The sequence below is a fragment of the Lithobates pipiens genome, unplaced genomic scaffold, assembly GCF_037356315.1.
Source record: "Lithobates pipiens isolate NorthernLeopardFrog02 unplaced genomic scaffold, aLitPip1_a1.2 Scaffold_13, whole genome shotgun sequence".
In the NCBI taxonomy this organism is placed as follows: Eukaryota; Metazoa; Chordata; class Amphibia; order Anura; family Ranidae; genus Lithobates; species Lithobates pipiens.
In genome coordinates, this window is record NW_027507718.1 from 472,664,645 (window position 1) to 472,692,192 (window position 27,548).

The 27,548-nt window shown below is 42.8% G+C and overlaps 1 protein-coding gene across 4 annotated transcripts in view; it reads right to left on the minus strand.

Moving 5' to 3' along the window:
* The window catches only part of ZFYVE28 (zinc finger FYVE-type containing 28), a 300,024-nt gene that overhangs the window by 15,171 nt on the left and 257,305 nt on the right, over positions 1 to 27,548 (minus strand). For 2 of the 4 annotated variants that reach the window (XM_077477912.1, XM_077477909.1), the window contains 4 exons: positions 16,036 to 16,187; positions 12,095 to 12,211; positions 7,294 to 7,398; positions 1,683 to 1,786 (listed from right to left, as the gene is read on the minus strand). In XM_077477912.1, coding sequence (XP_077334038.1) covers positions 1,683 to 1,786; positions 7,294 to 7,398; positions 12,095 to 12,211; positions 16,036 to 16,187 — 478 coding nt within the window. Of the gene's footprint in view, positions 1 to 1,682; positions 1,787 to 7,293; positions 7,399 to 12,094; positions 12,212 to 16,035; positions 16,191 to 27,548 lie in introns of all 4 variants that reach the window. The other 2 variants (XM_077477911.1, XM_077477908.1) reach the window with 1 other exon arrangement.

A 27,548-nucleotide genomic window follows, 5' to 3' on the forward strand; every position in this document is an offset into this window, starting at 1 on the left:
AAAAAAAATAAAAATTAAAAGGATAAGTTCACTTTTTTCAAAAAAAACTTATAAATGCAAATTTTTTAGCGGCTAAAAAAAAAAAAAAAAAAAAAAGATGCATTAACAATTTATTTTTAGGAGCCTGGAAAGCATTGCACCTGCAATCAGTAGATCACTGATGCTATGCAGGTCTCCTGCTGACTGTAAGCTATCTTCCCTGTACATCAAACGGCCAGACAGTTTCCCGGCGCTCAACAGCACCGTGGTAGTTAAAGTGGTTGTAAAGGCAAAAGGTATTTTACCATAACGTGTCTTTAAAAATAGCAGCAACCTCCTTTTTATTCTCTAGGGTCTCTGAAAAAAAAATAATTCTAATATATATATATATATATATATATATATTTTTTAGTAATTTTCTAGCAAAAAAAAGAATATATGGGAGACATGTCAAAATTGGCCTGTGTGGGTACTAGTTAAAGAGCAGGACTGGTTTACTTTAACTACTTCTGGACCGCCCACTGCCCCTATACTGCGGCAGGGCAGCCCGGCTGTGCAAAACAATGTACTTGTATACTGTTTGCGTATTCTGGGTCTGGGACGCCCATCTCTGTTGTGATTGGATACAGCGGGAGCCAATTAGCAGGTCCGGCTGTGCCTGCGAGAGACAACAAGGCAGACTACTGTTCTGTGAGGGAGGAAAATGGAGATCTTGTGTTTTTGCTAAGCAAAAACACAGATCTCTGTTTTCCTCTAGTCACAGCACCCCCCTCCCCCTAGTTAGAAAGCACTCCCTAGGAGCACACTTAACCCTTTGATCGCCCCTGATGTTAACCCCTTCCTTGTCATTGTCATATATACAGTGACAGTGCATTTTTTTTAGCACTGATCATTGGTGTCACTAGTCCCTCAAAAAGTGTAACTTAGTGTCAGATTTGTCCGCTGCAATGTTGCAGTCCCGCTAAAAATCACTAATCGCCGCCATTACTAGTAAAAAAAATATATATATATAAGTCTATCACATAGTTTGTAGACGTGATAACTTTTGCGTAAACCATTCAATATACGCTTAATGGGATTTTTTTTAACAAAAATATGTAGCAGAATACTTATTGGCCTAAACTGATGAAGAAATTAGATTTTAATTTTTTTTTTATTAGACGTGTTTTATAGCAGAAAGTAAATTTTTTTTATTTTTTTTCAAAATGGTCGGTCTTTTTTTGTTTATAGTGCAAAAGATAAAAACCTGAGAGGTGATCAAATACCACCAAAAGAAAGTTCTATTTGTGGGGACAAATTGTAATTGAGTACAGCGTTGCATGACCACGCAATTGTCAGTTAAAGCAACGCAGTGCCATTTCATAAACAATGCTCTGGTCGGGAAGGAGGTGAAACCTTCCGGGGCTGAAGTGGTTAACTGCAATATACCTGAAAGGAGCAGGCAGGAACTGGCAAACATGGTCTTTAGAACCTCTGAACTTTCCAACCAACCATGCAAAGTGTTTTTCTAAAAATCACTAAATGTGTGTTTGGTTGCCATAGAATCTCCTTTCCTTTCTGTTTTTTTTTTTATATCAACCCCATAGCTTTGTATGCATGTTGCCTCATTCGCCTACTTTTATCTGTCAAGGGACAAAATCCCCTTTAAAAGTGCTGGAAACCAGCGGATGGAGATGCATGGTCTATGGTAGACAGAAAATTACCTTGCCACAGCTGCGGCAATGATGCTTCCTGCGTATCACTGTGAAAGGAGCTTTGCATGCGGTGCACAAACTGCAAGCTTCATCCGGGACCCAGTCAGGAGGATCTGTATGGAGAAAAAAAAAAAGTGTAAGAGAAGTAACAATCTTAAGATCAATATAAACTGACTATCTGCAACGAGTTTCTCTGGTCACACTGTTCACATGGGCATACTTAGGCATGCACCACTGGGAAGGGGTTTGCTTGTCCTCATGGGACGCACAGGCGTTCTATGCATCCACATGCAAGCAGTCCCATTCATGTCAATTGGGGCAAAGCGGCTGTATGCCCCCCAGCCTCCCGTTTTACTTACCTTAGCCCTGGAACTTCACCCGGTGGGGACGCGCTGTCTCTCTGCCCAGTGTTCTCGGCTCTTGATTGGATAGCTTGATAGCAGTGCAGCCATTCAAATCCAATAACGCAGGCGCTGGGGGCAGGGCCGAGACATACATTTTGCAGCTATGGACGCTGAATGCTGGACTCTGAGCACACCCCCAAAGTTACCCCCTCTGGAGAGCGCTTCTCCTAGGGGGTTATCTGATGTGGGGAGGAGCTGCAAGAGCCACCAGGGGACCCCAGAAGTCGAGGTTTGAGGCTACTCTGTGCAAAACGATCTACACAGTAGAGGTAAAAACGATCCCTTACAATCACTTGAAGGATACATAACACTGTGTTAGGATTGCACCTCCCTCTCAGTTGTTTTTTGCACTTGGCAAACAGATATGATAAAAACACTTTCAATGGTATATTTACCAAACCAAAAGGTAGAAAATAAGGACAATTTTTTAAAGTGGACCTTCAGTCATTTTTTCAACTTTCCATCTGTAAAATCTTCTGCCCTTGTTGTTTTAACTTTGGGTAGTAAAACATTTTTTTCTGCCAGTAAATACCTTATACAGCCCACTTGCTGTTTCTTGTCTTAGCCTAGGCTTATGGCATCATGCACAGCTTCGCTCACTCGAGGGTTTGCCAGGAAGGGAGGGGGGATGAGTTATAAGAGGGCCAATCAGAGCTGCAGAGCTTGAGGTGTGCCTCTGTGTAAATCCAGGAAGTGAACAGGCAGCAGCTTCAGCTGCCCATAGTTAAAACGGTTGCAGCCAGACTCGGTGGAGGGAGATCTTTGCAGAATATTTGGCAAGTACAGAACCACAGTATATATAAAATAATATGCAAAGTGGTTGGAGGGGAAGCTTCAGAATAGTAAAGATGTTTTTATTACAAATTATGTGAGCAGACTGCAGTTCCTTTTTAATATAGTTTCTACTTTAAATACTTTACTCAAGATGGAGCTACCATTGTGGGAAACGTCTGTAAAATGACTGCGAGCTCTGCGCGTATATCTGAGAAAAGCCACGAGCATTGCAGTGAGATGAGATTTTTTTTCTGAACACAGAACTGCTGCCTTGGTTGTCAGGAAGAAAAATGTTTATTTTCTTGTTATTTTAGAAAAGCGTAGCTGGCTGCAGATTGGAATGGAATGGCCCTGTTTCAAACCATAAATTACAAATTGGCTGGTGTAACAATGCTGTACGTTACATGTCTCCCTTTAAAAAAGTTCTAAACACCCCAACAGATAATGCTGGCAGTGGAGTGACGCATGGTATGGCCTTGCATTACCCCAACTTGCGTCCCGTAAATCCAGCTGCTTTGTGCGATTACTGAGCGCTCTATTGTTCAGCGGGAGGTTCGGCGAGCATTATTCAAACACACAAGGCAATAAGTACAGCTGCTTACAGCGGATAACGATGAGGGGAATACAAATAAAGAGAAAATATGCGTTTCAGTGGCATCTCGAAGATCAGGCCTGCACACACCTTGTGCTTTAGGGAATTTGATTCCTAAAATTGCTCTAGCAGGCAGTGAAATAAATGAGACCGCCGTGTACGAGAGGATGCCTCTTCTTCACAAACTAGTTCTGCTAATCGGTCCCCGCCAGAATCCCTTAGCTAGGCTCATGAACCCAACCTGTCAGCAGGAGAGTTTATGACTGCATGCCATATTCAAAGTTATCCATACTTCATGATCAGTGGGATTTAAAGCTGTCCTATTTTAAAGGACACGACTGCTATTTCAAAATTACAGACAGACACTTGAGCCCGGGTATGAAACATAAAAGAGCATCTAGCACATTTGGTGGGCAAAACAAAGCACTATCAGTTTCCAAATAACAAAAGTTGGTAAACACGCAACCCCACCAAAATAGATGTGGAAAGGTGCAAACATGTAAGAGTAAGTCAATTAAAAGTCCAAGGAAAATCCTTGTCAATCAGTGGGTGTTGGTGCTTGAGACACAAAATAGGAAAGCCCTCCATTGTTAAACCAATCACACAGCCTCTTACCATTAGGACTGATCACCCCAAGGATTAGTCAAATAGCCCAGTTTTGGACCCAAAGGTGGTAATCAGACCTCCAGATATAAGTCACCAATCGGTTCACTCTGCAAGCACCACTTCTTCCAATTCCAGCATCAGATAAGCCAGAACTCTCTCAAGACAAGATACATCACAGAAGAGAACAAAGCCATCTCATAGTGTAGTAAAATCACAAACAATAATGTATTTAAAGTATTGCACTTACATTCATGAATACAGAAAACAGCATGTCAGAGTATTGTTTCAAACCAACATGATAGGCGCAGTCCGTTCAAGCGCGCAGTGACATCACACCTTGTAATTCGGCATGCGAATGTAAGTGCAATACAAATGAATGTAAGTGCAAAGGTGCCTGCTTGTGAGCGAGACCATTCTTCAGGCTGCCCAGAAGAGAAGGGGTCAAGTGAGGTCCGGCTTTTTCCCCGGGTAATTCTGGGCTCTGCCCTTCACCCTGTGTTGTCAATAAAAAGGGGGAAGGCTCTGCGCGAGGGTTCCTTGCTGTGGTCTGGATGGGAAGCAAGACCAGACACAGAAGAAAGATGTAACCCATAGCAACTTGTGAAGTCCTCAAGGGAGTCCACCTAGAACCAGGACTCTAATGGCTCATGGACTTTAAGGACTCTTACCTTGGGAAAATATATACTGGGCAACCTGCTGTGACAGAGTTAGGGACAGACATTGCAGAATGTTCATTATTTTGCTGGACTCTATTGCCAAGATATTCAGTAAAGTCCTATTAACCGTTTCATGACTGGTCTGAAGTTACTCAAGGGAGTGTGTGAAGGTACATGGCATAATCAGTATTTTGCTGGACTGTATTGCCAAGATATTCAGTAAAGTCCTATTAACTGTTTCATGCCTGGTAAGTTACTCAAGGGGATGGAAAGGTAAATGGCGTAATCGGTAAAACAGAGGCTGTAACACACTCATGGGGATGATTAGAAAGGGAATGGAAAGCCATCACAAGGAGTTAACTCAGCAAAGGAGCTGGCGGGGAGGAGTAGCTGTTACGAGTAGTAGTAGTTATGGGTGGGAATGTGATAGCAGCGAGACAGCGGTGAGTGGTGCCAGGCAAGGGTAACAGGTCATCTGGTAGTGAGAAGGGCAGTGCTCTGACATCCCTTCTTAGCTGTCGGTGCCCCAAAAGCAATCCGGACCAAATCCGCAGCACAGAGACCCTATGGACCTAGCTGCAGGTATGGAAGAGCTGAAGGAGTTAATTAATCATGTACACGCATGATGTCTGCGCTGAGCACATGGTGGGACCCCGTTCTGCCACTGGGAGTGAGGTGGTATAGGAAAGCTGAACTGGTGGAGTGGGACACAGGCTCAGCAGTGTTCCCCTCTAAATGCTACATTCTGGAAGACAAGGTATACAGCGATATGAGACAGAGTTTCACAGTAGTAATCTGCATGTGGTTACGTAGCTGCACAAGGTGTACGGCTCACCTCTAAGTCAGGGTTCCGCCTTAATGCCGAGTCCAAACAACCGCGGCCCCATCTGGTCCTGGTAATTGGTGCGCGCACATGAGGAGAGGTACCCCCACGTGTAGGGCGAGTAGACCTGGCCCATATGCTCCTTGATGGTCATATCAATTTACATTTTTCATTTTCTGGGTCCACAAAGATTCAAGCTTCCCTAATGGAGAGATAGCAAGGGGGCATGGCAAAGCACTCACTTTTTAGGATGGGATTTAGATTACCAAGAGGACTATCTATAAAACAGCAGTATGGCCTAGCCATGACCAAATCACAGCTTAAAAGAAAAACATAAAATTTATAAAGTACAACAAGGTGTGTTACAGATGTGCTTAACATTCCACCAGTTTTGTGTCTCTAAAGCCAGCAAAGCTCTATAAAATAAATAGAATTTGTAAAAAAAAAGATAAAAATCTGGGAGGATGGTCATGTCATGTTAACTTTCAATGTCACATGTCTGGCATTCCTCCAATCTCGAAGTTCTCTCTGTTACATTAGGCAGAGAGATCTCCATAGAAAACCACAGGTTTCAGCTGCTTTATATTAATAGGCTGGCTTCCTTGTGCAATGGTTCAGTGGTTACCACTTCTGCCTTGCAGCACTGGGGTCATTGGTATGACTCCCAACCACAATGCTACTTGCATGTTCTCACGGTGCTCGCGTGGGTGTCCATTTCTCCTGTTTCCACCCACACTCCAAGGGACATGCTCATAAGTTAATTGGCTTCTTTCTAAACTGGCCTTAATATAGGTAGGAATGAAAGTGATATAAGGACCTGAAGGCTGGGTTCACACCGCAGCACAGAGCGGCTCACAGTAGAAGTCCTGTGCCTCCCCGTTCACCGTTTCAGGTCCGATTTCAGCCCAAATTTTTGGCTGAAGATGCACAGGACTTCTGTGCAATTTGCACTGGAGCCGCTCCAGAGATGTGTAAATAAGCTCCATAGAGAGCCAGTCACAATCTCCTGAAATGCAAATTGGATGCAGAGGGAAATCCGCATCCAATTCACAATGCCATCCCCCCCCCCCCCCCCCCAGAGAGCCTGGAAGGCATTGCACCAATGATCAGTGCATCAGGAGTGCAATGACACACTCTGCAGCTTTCAGCCTGTACCTGCATATGGGTTGGCTGTTTACAGGCTGCTTGTTAATGAACTATGAGGCCGCTCCTCAGTGACCCCGCAATCCATCCAGAACTACAAGCCGTCAGCCGCAAAGGTTGACGATACTTGTGTGTCAAGTCATTCACAGGTAACTGTGAATGAATGACATGCCTGTGTGGTAGTGGGTGCCAGAAGAAGAGAGCCTACAGCTACTGGAACATGTTACATGTTCCACCCTAAATACAGGTAACATGTTCCAAAAGGTGAACTTACCCTTTAAATTGTAAGCTCCTTAATAGTAGAGATTGGTATAAATGTATAATACATGTAAAGCACTGCATAACAAAATAAATGAATGCAATAGCACTGAGAAAAATAAGAGTAGGTAGCGATATCACCTGTCCTTTCAAAAATAGGCCCCTACTTGTTCCTAGCTTGTTGCAGAATTTGTTTACAAGTCAGCTGGTTTCAGAACTTGCAAAGGAGTTTTATTTCAGCTGCTGCATTATAACAAATGTAGTAAAAATCCAGCAGTCCAAATCAAACACCGCTGTATAGCAGTTTTTCGAAAAATGGGGCTGAATATTTATATTTTTAACACTTTATATTAGCCATCCATACCTTCGAATTCCCCATCACGGGCCTTGGCAGCCAGCTCTGAGGATGAGATAGTTTCCTGACAGAGAGCACAATCTTCTAGAGCAGAACTTCTCAGGCCTTGGCTCACTGAAAGAGAAAGAAATCATCAATTTTATATCCAAACAAGACACCAGAGCTCAGATAAACTTGAAAAAAATTCAAATTTCATGCTCAAAATGGAACGGCACCTCACTTTTCACAGCCTCTAAAACAAAAACAAAAAAAAAACCTGTCCATGTTACCCATCTTGAGTTTCCCTTACATTTCAAAACTGGAATGCAATGACACTGACTACTTGCTTTGGACACTTTGAGAAACCAACAGCTTTTTAGTCTACTTGTGGAAATCTTCTGGAACAGCTGAACTCCAGATTATAGCAATCCATTGGCGGCTCTCCCTGTAAGAATCTCATGCTCATTGAATGAATGAATGAAATACTTGTATAGAGCAAAATGCGAACTGAATCGCCTCTATCTCATTCTATCTACAGAGATAATTAGAGACGAATACTTACCTCATTCTTGCTCACTGGCAGCCTGCACTCTCCTCCATACCTGTTGCAGACCTAGAATGGGTCCTTATGTACAAAGTCGGACCCACTGGGTTCTGTGTTGCGCACAATGAAGTCAGTGAGATGGAAGCTGTACCACCAGTAAAGAGGAATGGCTTTGTGGGTGGGTGGTGTGATAGAGAGGTAGCCTGTTCGTGTGACGAGGACTAAGGCATTTCATTCTGCCTACTCCATGACTAAACCAGCATCAAAGCGCTACTGCTCGGAGGGCAGGTGGCCATTTTTATTTACGCCTGTATAAAGAGTTCAGCTTTACGGTGCTGTTGGTGTTCACTTGGGAAGCATTCCTTTACTTTCTAACTTGAGACACAATGAAAGTGAGACCAGTAAATTCACTCTCAGACAGGTGTCTTGGGTACAACTGTCCCCTTTGGATAATATTCCTGTTCTCTGTTACAGTGACAACTAAACATATTATATTTTCCCTCACCTACAGACCCAATGACAGTGGTCACCACAACAAATGGAGAGAGTGAATATCACCCAGTGGTTAACATGACATAATTTAAAAACATGAATGGGCTCTAACCCAACCAAACGTTGTCCAGAACTGAAAAAAGTCTCTAAAATGATATTAAAATCTTGTTTTTCTTGGCGGGGCAGGTAAGACGTCGTATGGCGAAATCCATAGGGTGGGGCAAGGACTCTGACATCAACACGTCATCCAGGATCACACTCGTGGCTCGCATACCAAGCTGAGCGACTGAAGGTGATCAGGAACACATATATGCTGGCTATCCCTAGTGTCAGGTCTGACACTTTTCAATGTGAGTTCAATGATTGTATATGATTTTAAATAAGCCTTTTAAAAAACAATATCACACTATTGGAGCTTCCTTCCTCCTCTCCTATATGTGTGGGGATTGTGGCTTGAGTTTTGAGGAGGAGTTTATGTATTGGTAAAACGGCTCTCTGGATCCTAGCATTGATTGCACAAAGGCGCAGCTGCTGGTTTATAATTTTACCAGCCACTTCAGTCGGTGAGTCAGATTGGTATGACTGGTGGAGGATCACATTGGGTGTTCACAGTTGATCTACATACAAGATATCACTGAATGTCACTTTCAGTTATTTACATTTTGTCACAATTATGAACTTTATTTATGTGCATTTGTTTGAGCATATTTTTCCATATATATTTATATACATTTTTTGGCAGATATTCATTTTTTTGGATCACCAACGAGATGGGCCTCATTATTTTGCACTTGTTATAGATTATGGCACACTGCGATATTTTTTGAGCACTTTACAGATATACATATGCATACCTCAGCAAGAATTTTGGGATTTATTTAAGATTAGATGTGTTTTTGGTTATTTTCTTAGTTTGTCAGCAAGCATGCATTTGTATCACTTAGTTGAGGATCAGCGCTGCTTCCCCTTTGCTTTTGAAAAGGAGTCCTAAATGTAGAGTTGTGAAAAACACAATCACAAAATGACATTTCTCCTGGATCACAGAACAGCTCTCCTTCTGCAGCTGGTGCTCAGTTTTGCTGGGTAAACACTGCTTGGGGTTTCTGGCAGATGAACAGGAATTTTTCTGTACTTGCAACATTTTTAGTGGGCAGGAACTACATGTGAATAGATTGCAGAGATATATGGCATATTTTTTAACATGTTGCCCTGATATTTTAAATTCCTTTTCACAAAGAAAAAAGAAAAACTTTAAAAATCATAAACCTATACTAAAAAAAAGTACGTACAATCCCTGTCTTAAAAAGTGTAGCAACCAATTTGGGCTGGAAACCACCGCAAACTAGAGTCATTTACATTTTACTGGTTCTTGATAGCAGGTGCTTGCTTTCTACACTATTGTCACAAGAGGGCAGTGTGTTTCAGTGGATTTGTCAATAGAAATGTTAATATATGAGAACCCATTGCAGCACAATTTAATATATTTTAAGTTTACTTGAAATCCATTACCATTTCTAGAAGGACTCTTTTCTAGGAGAAGAGCGAGTTATTTTAAAAATTAAGATTTTCTGAAACCACTAAGCACAACTCCTATCTTAATACCTGTGCTCATTGTCAGCTGGTTGCAATTCACAAATCCAACACACCCAGATAAGGATCCTTCTATTTTAAAAAGTTATTATATTTTTCAGCTAAGTTCAATGAGATTTGACAATTACAGTTACATGGCTAAAATAAAGTTTCTTTGCCTTGTGCTATAGCTTTGTGAAATGAGCCCAATGCCTTTGTTTTAGCACATGCTCGAGTCTCCACATATCAGTGTGCCCTGCCTTCTCCCTCCCGTCTCCACATCAATAGTGCTCCTTTCTCTTATGTGTTACTCAATTCAGGCATCACTACCTCCTCAAATTCTTTAATGTTTTTCTGCTATGTGCCCTACTTTGGTGTACATTCTCAAAGTTTAAGTCAATTAACTTTTTGGAAGTGGAAGAAAAGTCAGAATCAACCTGCTCCCACTCCCATTCTAACTACCCTGTAAAGGAAAGATGTGAATACTTACCTAATCGAAGGGTGCTCCACAGAGGCGTAACTAAAAGCTTCAAGGCCCCGCTGCAAGAAACCACAAAGGGCCCCCGACGACTGGCTAGAGCTCTTCCCCCCCAAGCCCGGTTGCAGAATGACAAGTCCAATTGCAAGTGAGACCTATGTGACCTCACTAGTGGCAGTAGTTTTTCATTATTTTATTTTTTAACATTTTATTTTATTTTTTTACAATTAAAATTTATTTAAAAAATTGAAAAGACCCGATGGGGGGCTTTGGCGAAATACCAGGTGTCTAAACAGACCTCTGATGTATCATCTTTGAGACAGAGAAAGGAGATTGAGGACACAGCCCTCAATCTTCATCTCTACAGCCTCAGATACACAGAATGAATGGACAGTAATAGCTCTGTACAAAACTCCTGTTCATTCACAAACTGAAGCATAGTAAACACCGTAAAGCACAGTAAGGCCCCTTTCACATCTGTAAAACATTTTTTACTTTCTGTTATAAAACACATCCAATAAATTAAAAAAATAGAATAAAACAAATAAAAATGTCTTTATTAGTTTAGGCCAATATGTATTCTTCTAGATATTTTTGGTAAAAAAAATCCCAATAAGCGTATATTGATTGGTTTGCACAAAACCGCGTCTGCAAACTATGGGATATATTTATAGCATTTACATTTTTTTACACATAATCAGCGATTTTTAGTGGGCCTGCAACATTGCGGTGGACAAATTGGACACAAAGAGACAGTTTTTGGGGACCAGTGACACCAATACAAGTGATCAGTGCTTAAAAAATGCACTGTCACTGTATAAATGACACTGTCAGGGAAGGGGTTAACACCAGGGGTGATCCAAGGGTTAAGTGCGCTCCTAGGGAGTGACTCCCAACTGTGTGGGGGATGGATGCATTAGAGGAAGAGAGACATATGGATTCACTAGAGGAAGAAAGAAAGACATCTGTGTTCCTGATTAGCAGGAACACAAGATCTCTCTCCCTCTGTGACAAAATAACGGTCTGCCTTGTTTACATAGGCAGACCGCTGTTCTGCCTTTACTCCGAATGACTGGTGGGTCCCAGCGACCATCAGACAAGCTGATTGGCTCCCTCTGTGTCCAATCACATCGGAAGCAGGTCGTGGGCTGCGCTCCCTAGACCCCGAGGAGGAAATAAGTTACAAGTAATGCATGCTATGCATTAAAGTGAAAAACCTTCTGTAGTGCAGCAGCCCCCCAGAGTCCCCCTTTTACATACCTGAACCTGATCGTTTCAGCGACAGCTCCAGCCCATGTCTTGGATCCTCGTTGGATAGATTGATAGCAGCAGGAGCCACTGGCTCCTGCTGCTGTCAATCAAATGCAGTGACATGGGAGACGGGGGCGGGCCGAGTCCTGCTGTCTGTGTCAATGGACGTAGCAGCAGGACTTAAGAGCGCACCCACATGAGTGCCCCTCATGAAATGCGGCTCTCTATGGGGGCACTCAAGAAGAGGAGGAGCCAGGAGCATCGCTGAGGGACCCCAGAAGAGGAGGATTGGGACCACTCTATGCAAAACCAACTGCACAGAGGAGGGAAGTATAACATGTTTGTTATTTTTTTTTTGTTTTCTTTTTCTTTTAAAATAAATAAAAATAACACAAACCTTTACAGCCCCTTTAATACATTATCAGACATTATACACTTATACAGTATACAGTTATAATCAAAGTCTATGCATTTAGAAGAATTTTAAAAAACGTTACCTTTTTTCTGCTTCCCTTTGTCATCTATCTCCTGTTTGGTGGCCATGACTTCAAACAAAGTCTTTAGGATACTCCTTAGGTCACTTGCATAGTTTGTCTGCAACTGATCAGCAACACCTGAGGATGACAATGAGCACAAACATCATCTCTTCTGTGGTCAGGGATCAGTACTGAGCATCATGCAGAAGTGTCTGGAGGTGAAACCATTTTTTGCTGCTCATAGCAACAACCTTCTCCTTTTCATCCTCCCAAATGAGCAGGAAACATTGAACATACATGGTTTTTATTAGTGGTTACTCAGAGCACAAAGTTACAATTTTTGACCTAACATAAGCGAGTCATTGCTGTCTGGCTCTACAGTAGTATAATAATTATATATATATACATATACATACATATACACACACACACACACACACACGCAGTATCTCACAAAAGTGAGTACACCCCTCACATTTTTGTAAATATTTTATTATATCTTTTCATGTGACAACACTGAAGAAATGCCCCTTTGCTACAATGTAAAGTAGTGAGTGTACAGCTTGTATAACAGTGTAAATTTTCTGTCCCCTCAAACTAACTCCACACACAGCCATTAATGTCTAAACTGCGGGCAACAAAAGCGAGTACACCCTTACGGGAAAATGTCCAAATTGGGCCCAAAGTGTCAATATTTTGTGTGGCCACCATTATTTTCCAGCACTGCCTTAACCCTCTTGGGTGTGGAGTTGACCAGAGCTTCACAGGTTGCCACTGAAGTCCTCTTCCACTCCTCTATGGCGACATCACAGAGCTGGTGGATGTTAGAGATCTTGCGCTCCTCCACTTTCCATTTGAGGTCTGGAGACATGCTTGGCCAGTCCATCCCCTTTACCCTCAGCTTCTTTAGCAAGGAAGTGGACATCTTTGTGGTGTGTGTGGGGTCATTATGTTGGAATACTGCCCTGCGGCCCAGTCTCTGAAGGGAGGGGATCATGCTCTGCTTCAGTGTGTCACAGTACATTTTGGCATTCATGGTTCCCTCAATGAACTGTAGCTCCCCAGTGCTAGGAGCACTCATGCAGCCCCAGACCATGACACTCCCACCACCATGCTTGACTGTAGGCAAGACACACTTGTCTTTGTACTCCTCACCTGGTTTAAGACACACACGCTTGTCACCATCTGAACCAAGTAAGTTTATCTTTGTCTCATTAGACCACAGGAGAAGGTTCCAATAATCCATGTCCTTAGTCTGCTTGTCTTCAGCAAACGGTTTTCAGGCAAAGACAACCTCAGAATATGACACTGAGCACGTGCACTCAACTTCTTTGGTTGACCATAGCGAGGCCTATTCTGAGTGGAACCTGTCCTGTTAAACCGCTGTATGAACTTGGCCACCATGCTACAGCTCAGTTTCAGGGTCTTGGCAATCTTCTTATAGCCAGAGGAAGAGAGAAGACAGCCAACCGGATCATCATAGTGTGGAACATCTCTGTAGCAGTTTTCATTTCAATTGCTGTGTGTTTCCATGGCTCGCCGTCACATACAGCCCACCTCCTGGCCTGGGGACTTTGATAGACAGATCATCCATCCAATCCTGAGACGTGTATCAAAGTCCCCGGGCCAGGAGGCGGGGCTGTATGTGACAGCGAGCGGCAAAAAACACACAGCAATTGAAATGAAAGCTGCTACAGTGATGTTGCGCGCTCTGATGATCCGGCCAGCAATCTTCTTCCTCTCTTCTTGTCCCCTGCACAGGTAGGCTGCATTGATGGACACGGGCTGCATTGTTGGGCACAGGTAGGCTGGTAGGCTGCATTGATGGGCACAGGTGAAGCAGCATTGATGGACACAGGCAGGCTACATTGTTGGGCACAGGTGAAGCTGCAATGATGGGCATTGATAAAATTGTTATTACATTATAACTTAAAGCGGAGTTCTTCTAAAAAAAAAAAAAATTAAAAAAGTCAGCAGCTATAAATACTGCAGCTGCTGCCTTTTAATAAATTGGACACTTACCCGCCACAGGGTCCAGCGATGCGGGGAACAAATCCCTGATTGTCTCCCCCTCCTCTCAGCGGTGCTGGCATTGTAAGTGTGAGCGCCCGGCTGTGGCTTCACAGCCGGGCACCCATTGCGCATGCGCACGCCGCGACTGGCAGGGCAATCATCTGGGACCTGTGACGTGTCCCAGATGATTGCCGAGAGGGAGGGGGGAGAGGTGATCCTTCTGGTACCGCGGGGTCTGCCGGGAGGAAGTGCGAGTTGGGGCCCATGTGGCATGTCAGTGAGTCACCTTCCTTAAAGCAGAAGTTCAATTTTTGGGTGGCACTCCGCTTTAACTGCATAAAACATTTAAGTGTCATTTCATGAGATAATTTATGAGGGCATGTTTAGGGGAGGAATTAGGGGCAGGGCAGGGTAGGGGTTAGGTGGGGTAACTGGTGGAGAGTAACCCTTGAGGCCTGGCCTAGGCAATCTTTATGTAGAGAAACAATTCTTTTTTCAAATCCTCAGAGAGTTCTTTGCCATGAGATGCCATGTTGAAGTTCCAGGAACCAGTAAGAGAGTGAGAGCGATAACACCAAATTTAACACACCTGCTCCCCATTCACACCTGAGACCTTGTAACACTAACGTGTGCATGACACCGGGGAGGAAAAATGGCTAATTGGGCCCAATTTGGACATTTTCACTTAGGGGTGTACTCACTTTTGTTGCCAACGGTTTAGACATTAATGGCTGTGTGTTGAGCTATTTTGAGGGGACAGCAAATTTACACTGTTATACAAGCTGTACACTCACTACTTTACATTGTAGCAAAGTGTCATTTCTTCAGTGTTGTCACATGAAAAGTTAGAATAAAATATTAATATTTACAAAAATTTGAGGTGTGTACTCACTTTTGTAAAATACTGTATATATATATATATTAATATTATGCTATATGTGGAATGAAGTGCCCTCTACTGTACAGAAATTAGGATCCACTTAGAAGTTTATGGAGCACATTATTGCACAAAGCTGTACTGTGCATTTCTTAAAGGTCACACAACTCCTTGGTGACTTCTAATATTCTAAGCATTATGCATCGCAAGGGGCGAGTAATGCAGGCAACATGTAAAAGCAGTAGCAAGTTCATGCAGCAAACATAGCAGCTGTGCTTCAATAAGAAAGTCCTCTCGGTTAACCACCGCAGATTAGGCAGACGTCTCTATACACTGACACACAGAGGGTTGTTCCTGAAGGCTATGCTGTGTAACCGCATCTCTCTGCTGCCTGCATCACCAATCAGTCTTCATTGTAATTTGATTTTGATTGGTGGAAAGAAAAAGAAAAATCCTGACTTTTTCATTTTTACTGTACAGACTGACTGGGCTGTTTGTGAGAGGCCGCAAGAAGATTGCAGTGTGTGTTCCTTCCTCCCAAGCAGATACTCTTTAGGATCACCAGGAGTATGATTCAGTACAGCAATGTTTGAGGCTGGGTTCACATATGTGCGCATTGGATGTGGGTTTTCACCACATCCAATTCACATGACAGGAGAGTGTGACTGGCTCTCAATGGAGCTGGTTCACACAGGTCTGGGAAAGCTGCAAAGCAGACTGCAAAAGGGTCTGGTGCAATAAAAAAAAAAAAAATTCTGCCTTTAGAAACACTTAAAAAAAAAAAAATTATATTATTATTTTTTCAGGAATAGAGAGCTGCATTAATTGGTTTCGGTTTTATATCTGCCTGGAGTTCGGCTTTAAACATTCATCTCATGTGGAATGTAATGATTACTCACCAATGTGTAATTCTTTTTTTTTATGTGAATTTAATTATGATATAAAATAACAAATACATGAAAAATGTGTTAGTGAATTGACGCCAACATATTCTATATTATTGTGTGTTAATCAGATGAGTGATAGGATAGAATTGCTGTATAGAGCTCTGATGAATAGAAGGGAGACAAACCTGAGATGCAGACAAAGAGCCGGTGAATGAGGTCATTACTGCTGTGGAAGCGGGATCTGATCTTTTCTCTGGACGCAATCTTCGCAGCCTGCAAGGCCAGCTGTATTTCCTCCTGATCAATGTCATCCGATGAACAGGAGCTGGTCATCAAGCTGCTGGGAGAACACAAAGGTAAGAGAAAGAAGAACAAGGAGAAAAATGAATGGTGAAAGGCACCCACACTTGTAGCAACGTGTTATTAAAGATGATACGGAAAAGGTCACCCGTGTTCCTATAAGAGAGAAAAGAAAATAGGATTTTTGACTTACCGTAAAATTTGTTTCTCTGAGTTCATTGACAGACACAACGCTTCCTTATTCAGAACCACAGGGTTATATTGCCCCCTACAGGAGTAGGACACTAGGCAGGAAAAAGACTTGGCTATGCCCATGGGCAGTCCTAGGTGATATACATCCTCCTCTCTGCTATAGACCTTCCGTTTTGTCACAAGCAGTGTCCGAAGCATTAAAAACTCCATATCGGGGTGGATGCTGTGTCTGTCAATTAAGTAAAAAAAAAATCAGATTTTCTCATTCGTTCATTGACAAAACACACCGCTTCCTTATTCAGAACCATAGGGCTGTCCCAAAGCAGTGCCAAACATGAGGGGTGTGGCAGCCAACAAAAAAACAGGCCAACCAGACAATCTGGAGCTCCACGAGAACTGGAGCCCAAACTGAACAGCAAGAAAACCCCCTCATGAGGGGAAAACCCTCTAGATCGCAGCCTGCAGAACCTTTCCGCCAAAAGAGGCACCCGCAGATGCTAGCACATCCATTTTGTAAAATTTTGTGAAAGTGTGCTTCGATGACCAGGTGGCTGCCTTGCACACTTGCCTCACTGACGCCTGATGACGGAAGGGCCAGGAGGCACTCAGCGCCCAAATAGAGTGCGCCTTCAATGGCAAGGGAGGAACCTGACCCCTGACAGAATCGGCCTGAGTCACCGCCTGCCTGATCAATCTAGAAATGGGTGCTGAGGAAGCAGACAGCCCCTTCTTTGGCCCGTCCACTATGACGAACAGGGAGTCTGACCTCCAAAAGGACTCAGTGGCCGCCAAATACACCATTATTGCCCGAACCACATCCAAGGTGTGTAAGGCAAATTCCCTTGAATGTTGCAGCCTGGGACATAGGGAAGGCAACACAACGTCTCCATTTAAATGAAAATCAGAAACAACTTTTGGAAGGAACGAGGGACAAGGACGAAGAACCATCATGTCCTTATGAATCACCAGGTAGGGCGTGTGACAGGATAGAGCCACCAATTCCAACACCCTGCGAGCAGAGGTGATAGCTACCAAGAAGGCCACCTTCTGTGACAGAGTGAGCAGGGGTATTTTTCAAATATTATTAAACAGAGGCTTCTGTAGAACCGAAAGCACCAGATTCAAGTCCCACGGTGGCAAGGGAGATCGCTCCGGTGGAACCACATGTTGCATCCCCTGAATGAAGGAGTTTGCATGTTCTCCCTGAGCCTGCATGGGTTTCCTCAGGGTACTTTTTTTCTCCACACTCCAAAGACATGCTGGTAGGTTAATTAGACCTTGTCTAAAAATTGGCCAAGAAAATGTGTGTGTTTGTAAGCGCGTTGGGCCCCTATGTTGTAAAAGGACCGCGCTATACCGCAGATGGACACAGGCAGTAAAAAATGCCCCAAGGCGATTCAGTTCGCATAGGTAGCGCTATACACGTCACTCATTCATTCACACCAGGGTACCACCACCACAGCCGCATCCTCCATTTTTAAATTTTCCTGCACAGATGCAATCAGTGCGTCCACCTGCGCATTCTCATGCGCAACCACCGGGGCAAAAGAATCATCCTCACTGTCCAAAAAATCTAGGAGTGCAGCCCCATCCATGGCAGCCAAATCAGATTCAGGATCTTACAAGACAGATGAAGCAGGGAAAGTGGGGGACACTTTTTGCTAGTCCGCCCCCAAGAGCCACCTTCACCTGGGAAACAAAGAACTCCAGGGTGGGGACCCAGAGGAACCTGCAGCCTCTGATAGGGGGTCAGGTGGGGAAACATGCTCTGAGACTCCATAGGGGAAGAAGAGACCCCCCCCCCACACCAACAGCAACCACTGCAAAGGGACACCCCCTACGCCAGCATTGGTACCGAAACACCAGGACACCCCACAGCCTGCAGCAGAGAGGAAGGGACCCCACCAGACTCACCACCGCAGCAGCGTAGCACTTGCTGCCTCAGGTGGCATCTGAGGAAGAGGATAACACAGGAGTCAGCACCGGGTTAAAAGCAGGAGCTTCTGCCTGCAAAAAAACCCCATCTGGGATACACAGTAATGGCCGCTGCTGGCTGAGCACAACAAACACCAAATCATGGCCCCCGAACTACACAAATATGGCTGCCAGCCATAAGTCAGCAGGCACTAGGGGGAAAAGATGCTGGCTATGGCAAAATGTCCGCCAGCTTGCGCTACATGAGGCTGACACAAACCCCAAAAGAGAGGATCCGGGCATCAGACTCCCAGGAGCGCACCCCCCCCCCCCGGTAAGCACTGCACCTGGCGGCACACAACCCCTGCCCATTTAGCCCCCACCCCCAGGATCCATCATGGCACTACCCCATATAGAGGAGGGGGGGAAGGGGGGCTACCAAGGGACCTCCAGGGAACAGAGGGTGCAAGGGCAGAGGGAAACTCGAAGGACCGACCGACCCGGGGAGGGGCCCAAGTCCACTACAAACTCACCAAGGGTAGAGGGGGGACATTTACTCACCATACCAGGTGGGCACCGCTCCAGACAAAACCTCCTCGCCACTGAAGTGGGGGGGGGGGCTGTTGGCCATGAGGGTTGTCGTGGCCAACCTAGTGCGTAGCTGCGGTCTGCACATGCTCGCTGGCCAGACTGAGAAGACCACTGGATCAAATTCCAGCCCATCACCCAGACTGGTAGTTGATTGCAGATCTCACAGAAAAAAATCCAGGAAAAAACAAACAAACAAACAAATAAAATTTGCCAGGACTAGAGATTGCAGCAAGGAACTAGGTCCTTACGCCTGAATAGGCAGAAAAAAAATTAAGGCCTATAGCAGAGAGAGGGGTGTATATCACCTACGACTTCCCATGGGCATAGCCAAGTCTTTTTTCTGCCTAGTGTCCTACTCCTGTAGAGGGCGATATAACCCTATGAAAAATGTGGTAGATATTCCTACGCCACTAAATAGATCAACTCTTTAACTGCTTCAAAGCACTGAAGGGTTTACTCCATAACCGCAAAAAAGATAAATAAATAGTGCTGCACTGTTATGTATAATCACTAGTAAATATAAATAATATTAAACTATTAGTGTAAACTAAAATCCATACATAATTAAATACAAAAGTGACAATGTGCTACAAAATCATAATGGAAAATGACAATAAAGTGCTAAATGCAAAGAAAGGGCAGTGTAAACATGTAGATCACAAGTAAGTCTTGGTGGGGGGGGGGGGGGGGGGGAATGGGCCCAAATATCAGATCCCCTCTAAATGGTGATATAGAAAGTGTCTTTTCCTTTTTATTGTGCGGAACAGCGCAAAGTTCATAAAGTGAGTGACTTTTCTTCTTCTGTACAGAGTATTTTAAAATAGAGAAAATAAAGTACAGAAGCGACTTCTCTTTGGTGCAGCACACTATAACGTTAGGCGGCCTCTTACCTCACAGCTGTAAGGTAACAGCATATGTATATGGCTTTGGAGATTACGGGTGTTCCCACTATATATCCTGATGGTAACCGTGCGCTTGATCTGGCGCTTTCAGTACAATAGTATATACATGCTCCTTTGCGGGCAATCGCAGTAATGGTATCACTCCCTCAGTTGGTATGTATATAATGTATATTGGAAAAAAGAAGGGGGGATTCCAGATGTTGTAGCACGTTTTTAAAAATATTTTATTATTTAAAATTTTCAAGTACTCACATTTACAATAGCAGTGAAATTCAAAACGCCATGGGCAGCGAGCTAGCCGATGTTATTTCCGATGCCTGTGTGTCCCGACGCGTATCGTCACAGTCACGTGACGTCATCAGGAGATGAAGTCACGGTGCCGCACCGAAGAGGAAAAGTCACTTTTGTACGTCATTTTCTCTATTTTAAAATACTCTACACAGAAGAAGTAGTCACTCACTTTATGCACTTTGCGCTGTTCTGCACAATAAAAAGGAAAAGACACTTTCTATATCACAATTTAGAGGGGATCCGACATTTGGCTGTATTCCCCGACCAAGACTTTTAATTAGATCTACTTGCGATTTCCACATGTGCACACTGCCATTTCTTTGCATTTAGCACTTTATTGTAATTTTCCACCATGATGAATTTTGTAGCACATTGTCACTTTTATATTTAATTATGTATGGATTTTAGTTTACACTAATAGTAATATTATTTATATTTAATTATCAACTAGCGATTATACATAACAGCGCAGCACTATTTACTATTTATTTAGCTATAACCCTATGGTTCTGAATAAGGAAGCGCTGTGTCTGTCCATGAACGAATGAGAAATACAGATTTCTATCACAGAGTAAGAAGTCTGACAGTTGCCTGTTCTCAGTTGTCACTCTCAGAGATGTGAAGTGACAATCTCACGATGAGATGCCAAAGCAGCAGATTGCTTTCTAATAACACCAGCACTTACCTCTCAGCATAATCCAAAATCCTAGAACAAAACTTTCTACAAAGTCACAGCCAGGGTGAAGATACTCTTCACTATTACAAATTGGATTTTTTTTTTAAAGGGGGCATTTTACCTCCGTGTATGTTCCCAGAAACAAATTTCATATTTACATCATAACCAGAGAGACATGCTAATAGACAAATCAATTCTTGCAGTGAACTGGGAGGAACAAGACACGACAAGAGCATCAGATTCCCAGCAAACAGTCCAACAGTTCCAAGTTAATAAGTCTGCTTCTAAAATCTTAATAAAAACAGATCTCAGATGCTTACACTCACATATGTGGAAGCTACAGTCTCCTCTAATCCCTCTTTCATACGAAGGATCCGATCAGTTCCACCTGTCAGTTTTCCAGGCGGACTTGATCGGACCCACAATTCACCCCTATGGACTGGTGGGAGAAAACAGCGTGTGCCCTTTTACATCCGCTTACCTCCAAATCGATCTGGTCTGCTAAAAAAAATATACAGAAGGGGATCCATCCCCCTCCGTCTATGTGGGCCTGGGGGGCAGTCATGTGTAAATGGACAGTGGAGTCCATGTCCACTCTGCAGAATATGAGCGGACATGCTCTTCTTCGATCAGCAGGGGATGAGCATACAGATTCCCTGCTGATCAAAATGAAGTCCGCCCCGAGTGAAAGGGGCCTTTCGCCTCGTTCACGCAGGGCGTGAAAAAAAAGTTGCGCACAGATGCGTGCAGGGTCTATTTCTACGTGCATCTATACGAATAATTAAACTGAATTATGCCATTCAGAAAGGCGCGTTGGGGGTCATTATGTAGCTCTGCGTTCGGCAGCATTAAAAAATAAAAATAAAAAAATAGAGCAGAGATGCATCCGTGGCCACACAGATTCTGACTTTTTACAACAAATACGCATGCAAATGCATTTAAATGTGCGTAATCACACTCAAATATGTCTAATGCCGCATACACACCACCAGACTTTTCAACGGACTTGGTTCGGCAGATAATCCGACAGACTTTGCAGCGGAGGTCCGACGGACTTTCAAACGAACGGACTTGGCCACACACGATCACTCCAAAAGTCCCATGGATTTGACTGTGATGACGTAGTATAAAGGGAGTTCATAGCCAGTCAATAGCTGCCCTAAGGTGTTGGCTTTAGTCCATCGGACTAGCACACAGACGACCAGATTTTTCGACTGGATTCAAGTCCGTCGGAAAGATTTGAAGCAAGTTTTATTTCTAGGTCTGCCGGACTTTTGGGAAGAAAAAGTCTGCTGGAGCCTACACACGAACACATTTTCCCCCTGGACCAAGTCCATCAAAAAGTCCGGTCGTATGTACGTGGCATTAGCGCATGTAAACATGTCAACACATTAAAACATGACAGATATGAAAGCCTCTAAACGCATTAGCTCAACAGATTTAAACATGTCTACACTCATCTTAACATATTTAAGCTGATGAGGTTTCCAACCAGCAGGAGCCTACGCTCCCTTCCAAAAAACGCACTTCTGTGTGAACAAGGCTCAGTCAGTGTATGGTTTTCCCAGCATCCCAGCAGTCCATCATTTGATCAACTTCTGTTGAATAGATTTGTTGAAGAACTTTTCAGTAACAGCGGCTGATCAGGGTGTTCTGACAGCTGACGTGCCACTGTCCGAATACACTGTCCTGGCAGGAGAGATTCATTAATCCACTTTGTTTGTGGTACTCTGCTGCTGGCAAAATTTAAAAAAATGAAGGCAGGCCATAGACGGTTCGAATGTCGGCCAGTTAAGCAGGAACCGGCTGATATTTGTGCCACTTATGGGCAGGCTGAATGCATATTTTATGTGCGATTATTACTAGTGGCTGGTATAGTCGCTAGCAATCACTGTTTTCTCCTGGCTGGGACGACTTCCTCCACCAGGAGAATACAATGGCTCGGTGGGAGGCATTCCCCTGTCAACAGTGTCTGTGGTGCAGCGGTCCGTGGTTGCAGGAAATACATTTGCTCTGTGTATGGCCCACATAACAGTGTATGATCAGCTACAGAGAGTATTAGCACTAGAGAAGTGTTCTGTGGTCAGAGATTGCTGGGAAGAATGCAAATGGATAATGCAGATAGTACAGGAATGCATCAATTGCAAGATTCCTGGAAGCATCAACAGCTATATTTCCTTTTTTGTTTTCTTCTCTTGGAGAAATGTCATAACAGTCATAACTATACTTATAGAGATATATATTATATTTACATATGCACTTTTTGTTTTTAAATATACCAGCACCTGCTCAGTCTTTGTCCTGAGGAATCTAGTATCTCAACGCGTCGACGAGCAAGTTTTTGGAGGCATTACTGGATCATACATTTTTCTCCTATTTTGATACATTATGACATCAATCTCTGTACCTTAGATCCAGCCCTCTGTAATGGCATCATTGGGTAAATGGTAACTGTGTCCATACAGGGTGTTGTTTATATGTTTTTTGTAATTCTAATGATGCTGTAATAAAATGTATACTTTTTTTAATTAATTCTCCCTCTCATTGTGTGCCCACAAAGTCTGCCAATTTTTTTGACTTGGTCAATCCTTTTATCTATATTTTCTACAGTTTTTGAACAGATATAACAAAAAGGAAGCAAATAAAAGAAGTCCTTATATTGCAGGGTTAGGTCCCTTTCACACAACTGTTCCGATCAGGTGCACCTGTCAGTTTTTCAGTCTATTCATCTCTATGGACCGGTGGGTGCAAACAGATTTGTATCCATTTGCACCCGCCTACTTCCAATCCGCACCACTAAAAACAAATGGAAGGGGATCCGTTCTCTTCCATGAAGACAGATTGGAGGGCAGTTGTAAGTAAACAGACAGTAGAGCTGCCCATAGAGAAACTGAGTCGACGCAAACCCGCCATCCTCCCGCATTGCTCAGCAGAGGGTGAGCAGACAGATCCCCTACTGATCAGGACGGAGTCTGCCCCAGGTGAAAGGGGCCTTAGGCAGCTGAAACTTAAAGAGGACCTGTGTGGATAGAAATATGACAACTGCCAATGGCGAATATCCTAGAACAAGCATGTCCTTAGGGCTCATTTACACTTGCATTAGTACTCTGTAGAGCAATTTGTTGACTGCTTTTCAGAGCGTGTTAGACGATGTCACCTCCTACCTAACTGTTTTGACCAAAAAAGTCCAAACCGATGAATGGCTCACATTTGTGGCGAGGGGCAACAGGGGATAATTTTTGCCCCGCCACAATACAAAACATAAAGCTCAACCACCTGGTTGTCAATTGGGCCACTGTTCCCAATGTGACATCAGTGTGGGGGCAGTTACACAGCCCAGAATGCCCCAAGGAGCCCTGAACGCAGAGTATGAATTCTTATTGAAGGAGGCCTTACTCTTGTTTCATGGTTTTCTAAATGAAGTATACCCCCTGTACAGGCTATATCAGGCCTGTTTCCCCTGATGTCTGGCTCTATGGGTCTCATCAGTACAGACAGTACTGCTCACAGCAATGCACAAATCTTACTGCTTAATTATACACAAATAAATTTAGCTGCCTTGCAGCGCCAGCATAATAGATATATTTATTATAGAGGCCTAATCCTGAAATCAATGTAACTACAAGAAACATGTCAGCATGCAGAATCAATCTGATGGTGTAAGCAAAAACAATTATGTGTCATTAATAGGATTAGCAACTTCAGATAATTAGTCATTTCAGGCAGCTGACACAGACACTTCTGTTCCCTGGACTTCAATAGTATCCAATGCTCCTACCCAATGATTCAGCATCGGCTGAGCTATTCAATAATCAGGAGGAGCTACCACATACATAGATGTAGATTACTACAACACTGATGGGTGACACACATACATGATCAGCTGTTTCTAGGGTAATCATGCAAGTCATTATGTGCAAGACTAAATAAAATTAAAAATTAAAAAAAAAAAAGAGTGGGAAAATAAAACTACAAATTCTTCTCTTCAGCACGGCATAGGAGTCAATGGAGGGCATGGCCGCAGACAAAAGCAGCTCCCAAAAATACAAGGGTTTGTTCACACCAGGTGTTTTGAGTTGCATTGATCAACGCAGGCTCAACACAAGGACCCCAGACCACAATTGAGCATTAACTGCCAGGGAGCTAGGATCAACAGGAGCAACAGAAGGCTCCACTGTGCTATAGAAATATACGTTCTGTCCGGTGATACTGGATCATGCAATTTTATCAAGGCACTTTTTGATGTTCCTAGATGTAAGTGCATATTGGGATTTTGAAAAAAGGCACAGTTTTTACATACTTCACTATGCTCTGCACCTTCTTTATCTCTTTGATGGTAACATTGGTGGTTCAATATGAGACAGAGCTTGTACCCTTGGAAGCCATAAAGAGGTCATTGAATTTAGCGCTTCTGACCATTTATAATTTCATGGTCCACACTGTTTGGTAAGAGGCCTTTTTTAATTGTGGTGAATGGTGGTGGAGGCACTGATTTATACCTTGAGAATAAAATGGGGATTTACATCAAGTCAACACTGTTTTTTCTCTTTAAATCGTTGTGGTTGAACTAGATGGACTTGTGTCTTTTTTCAACCTGATTAACTATGTAACTATGTTGGCCTTAATTCACTTGGTGGTCTTTTTAAGAACTTGCTCTAGGATTGTTTTGTTGCACTCTAACATTAATGTATATAGTTCCTAATTTGAGGCACTTTGCACTTTATTACATATAAATTATATTTTCACTATCTGTTTTGATGGTTTTAAGTTTTGATTGTATTTATGCCAAGTTTTTATAGCACTAGATGAATTTAGAGCTAATTTGATGTTTTAAAAAAAATATTTTTACACATTTGGATCCACTATAAGTTTAGCCAATTAAGTTTTAGCCCAAGATGACTTTAAATTTAATTATTTAAGTAATAAAAATGAGATCTGATTTAAAGCAGGCCCACACTGGCACACTACCTTGGAAGTATGCTTCCATGCTAGACCATAGACCTATAGAACGAGGTGTAATTACATTTATATACAAGAACATGGAATACTTGTAAACTAGGAAGCAAATATGATCATGGCTATGGAAGAAGTGACTTTATTTTACAAACTGGCAGATGCCAACAAATCTGATGTATTGAAAGTGTGAGTGGGCAGTTCAAGGTAGATTTAAAATTCTCCTTACCTTACATGCTTGGTAACCAGTATTCAACCCAACGGAAACAAGAATCCTTACCCCAGCCCTAATGATGGCTACATTTTGTGTGCATACAGCTTTAGTTTAGTTTCCGCCAGTGTCACCCCCCACCCCCCACCCCCATGTAATATGGCTGCCTAATCCGAAAGAAATGATGATATCTGAGCTTGCAGATCGGTCCCATGGAAGTCTAAACTTTTCCTACTGCCACACTTCTGAGAAGTGTCTGACCTTTCTAACCATCTGACCAATCCAACAGAAGTGCACCTAATAGAATACTAGCTGCTGCAGACAGGAGAAACCACTGATATGGTATCTCTTATCTCCTCTCAGCAGCCTGTCCTACCATTCTCATGATCTGTCAGCCACTGTGCAGGGAATGATGGGAATTTAATATGAAGGAAGATTATAGATAACAATCTGGTAATTGGCACAGCTGTGATATATTGAATCTTGACTTTTTTTTCTCTTAGTCAAGTTTCCAGTCTCACCTTCTAAAATGAATAATCTATATGTTCTATGTATTATGGAAGGTCCATCACAGTGGTGCGATGAATCATTTTTAAGCAATGCCTGTGTCCTGCAATTTTGAATTTATTCTTCAATATTTAGAAAATTCACTTTATTGATACAGTAAAACTTTGGTTTGTGAATAAAGTGGTATACAAGCATTTTGCAAGATGGGCAACATTTAAAAAAAAAAAATTGAACTTGATATACGAGCGATGTCTTGCTATACGAGTAGAGTTGAGTAGTATGATCAGTTTTAATGTAAAAGAAGTGGAATGACATTCAATGTTAAAAACAATATCCAGCATTAAGGAGTCTGATGCTCATCTGCGTAAACCCGCTGGTGTATACAGTATGTGGCCAGAGGTCTGGGGGAGCTGGTGGTTCCCAGTGCTTCCTGCAGAACTTGGATGACACTCCCAGCCAGGTGGGGCGAGCATAGCGCGAGTTCGGAGCACCCGGAAGTGACGTTAACAGTTGCCCAGCGCCCCTGGACCCCTGGCCATGTACTGTATACACCAGCGGGTTTATGCCGATGAGCACCAGACTGCTTATAATGCTGGATATTGTTTTTAACATTGCGTGCGTCATTCCACTAATTTTTACATTAAAACTGTGATCATACTACAGTTAATACATTTGAAAAAAACATTTTTTTAGTCCTGAATGTAATAAAAAAAATATCTACAAAACCACTATACATTACTTTTAAAAGAAGGTCGTATTTTCATCACAGATTCCAATGACATGGCTAGCAATGGGCAGTTACCGAAATGGTAACCAAAGGCCACTTTTAAAAAAGGTAAACTATTTCCAAATTATTTAAAAAAAATTAATTTCAATATCAATTCAATATACAATTGTTTATAGGAATTTTCATTTGAAAATCTAATAGTGTATAACCAGGATTACATGAAACTTTTTTTTTATCTACTTGGTTTTGACCAAGCTTAGGATATTGTAGCATATTAATAAACTCACGTGAGATTTTATTTCTAGTGACAATGGAAGAATATGGCAAATAACTATACAGAGAAAAGCCACCTCTTTACCACTGTTGCTGACCTCATGTGTAATAATTAGGCACAGTTCACACGAGTGTTGTGCATTTTGAATGCTATATAACAC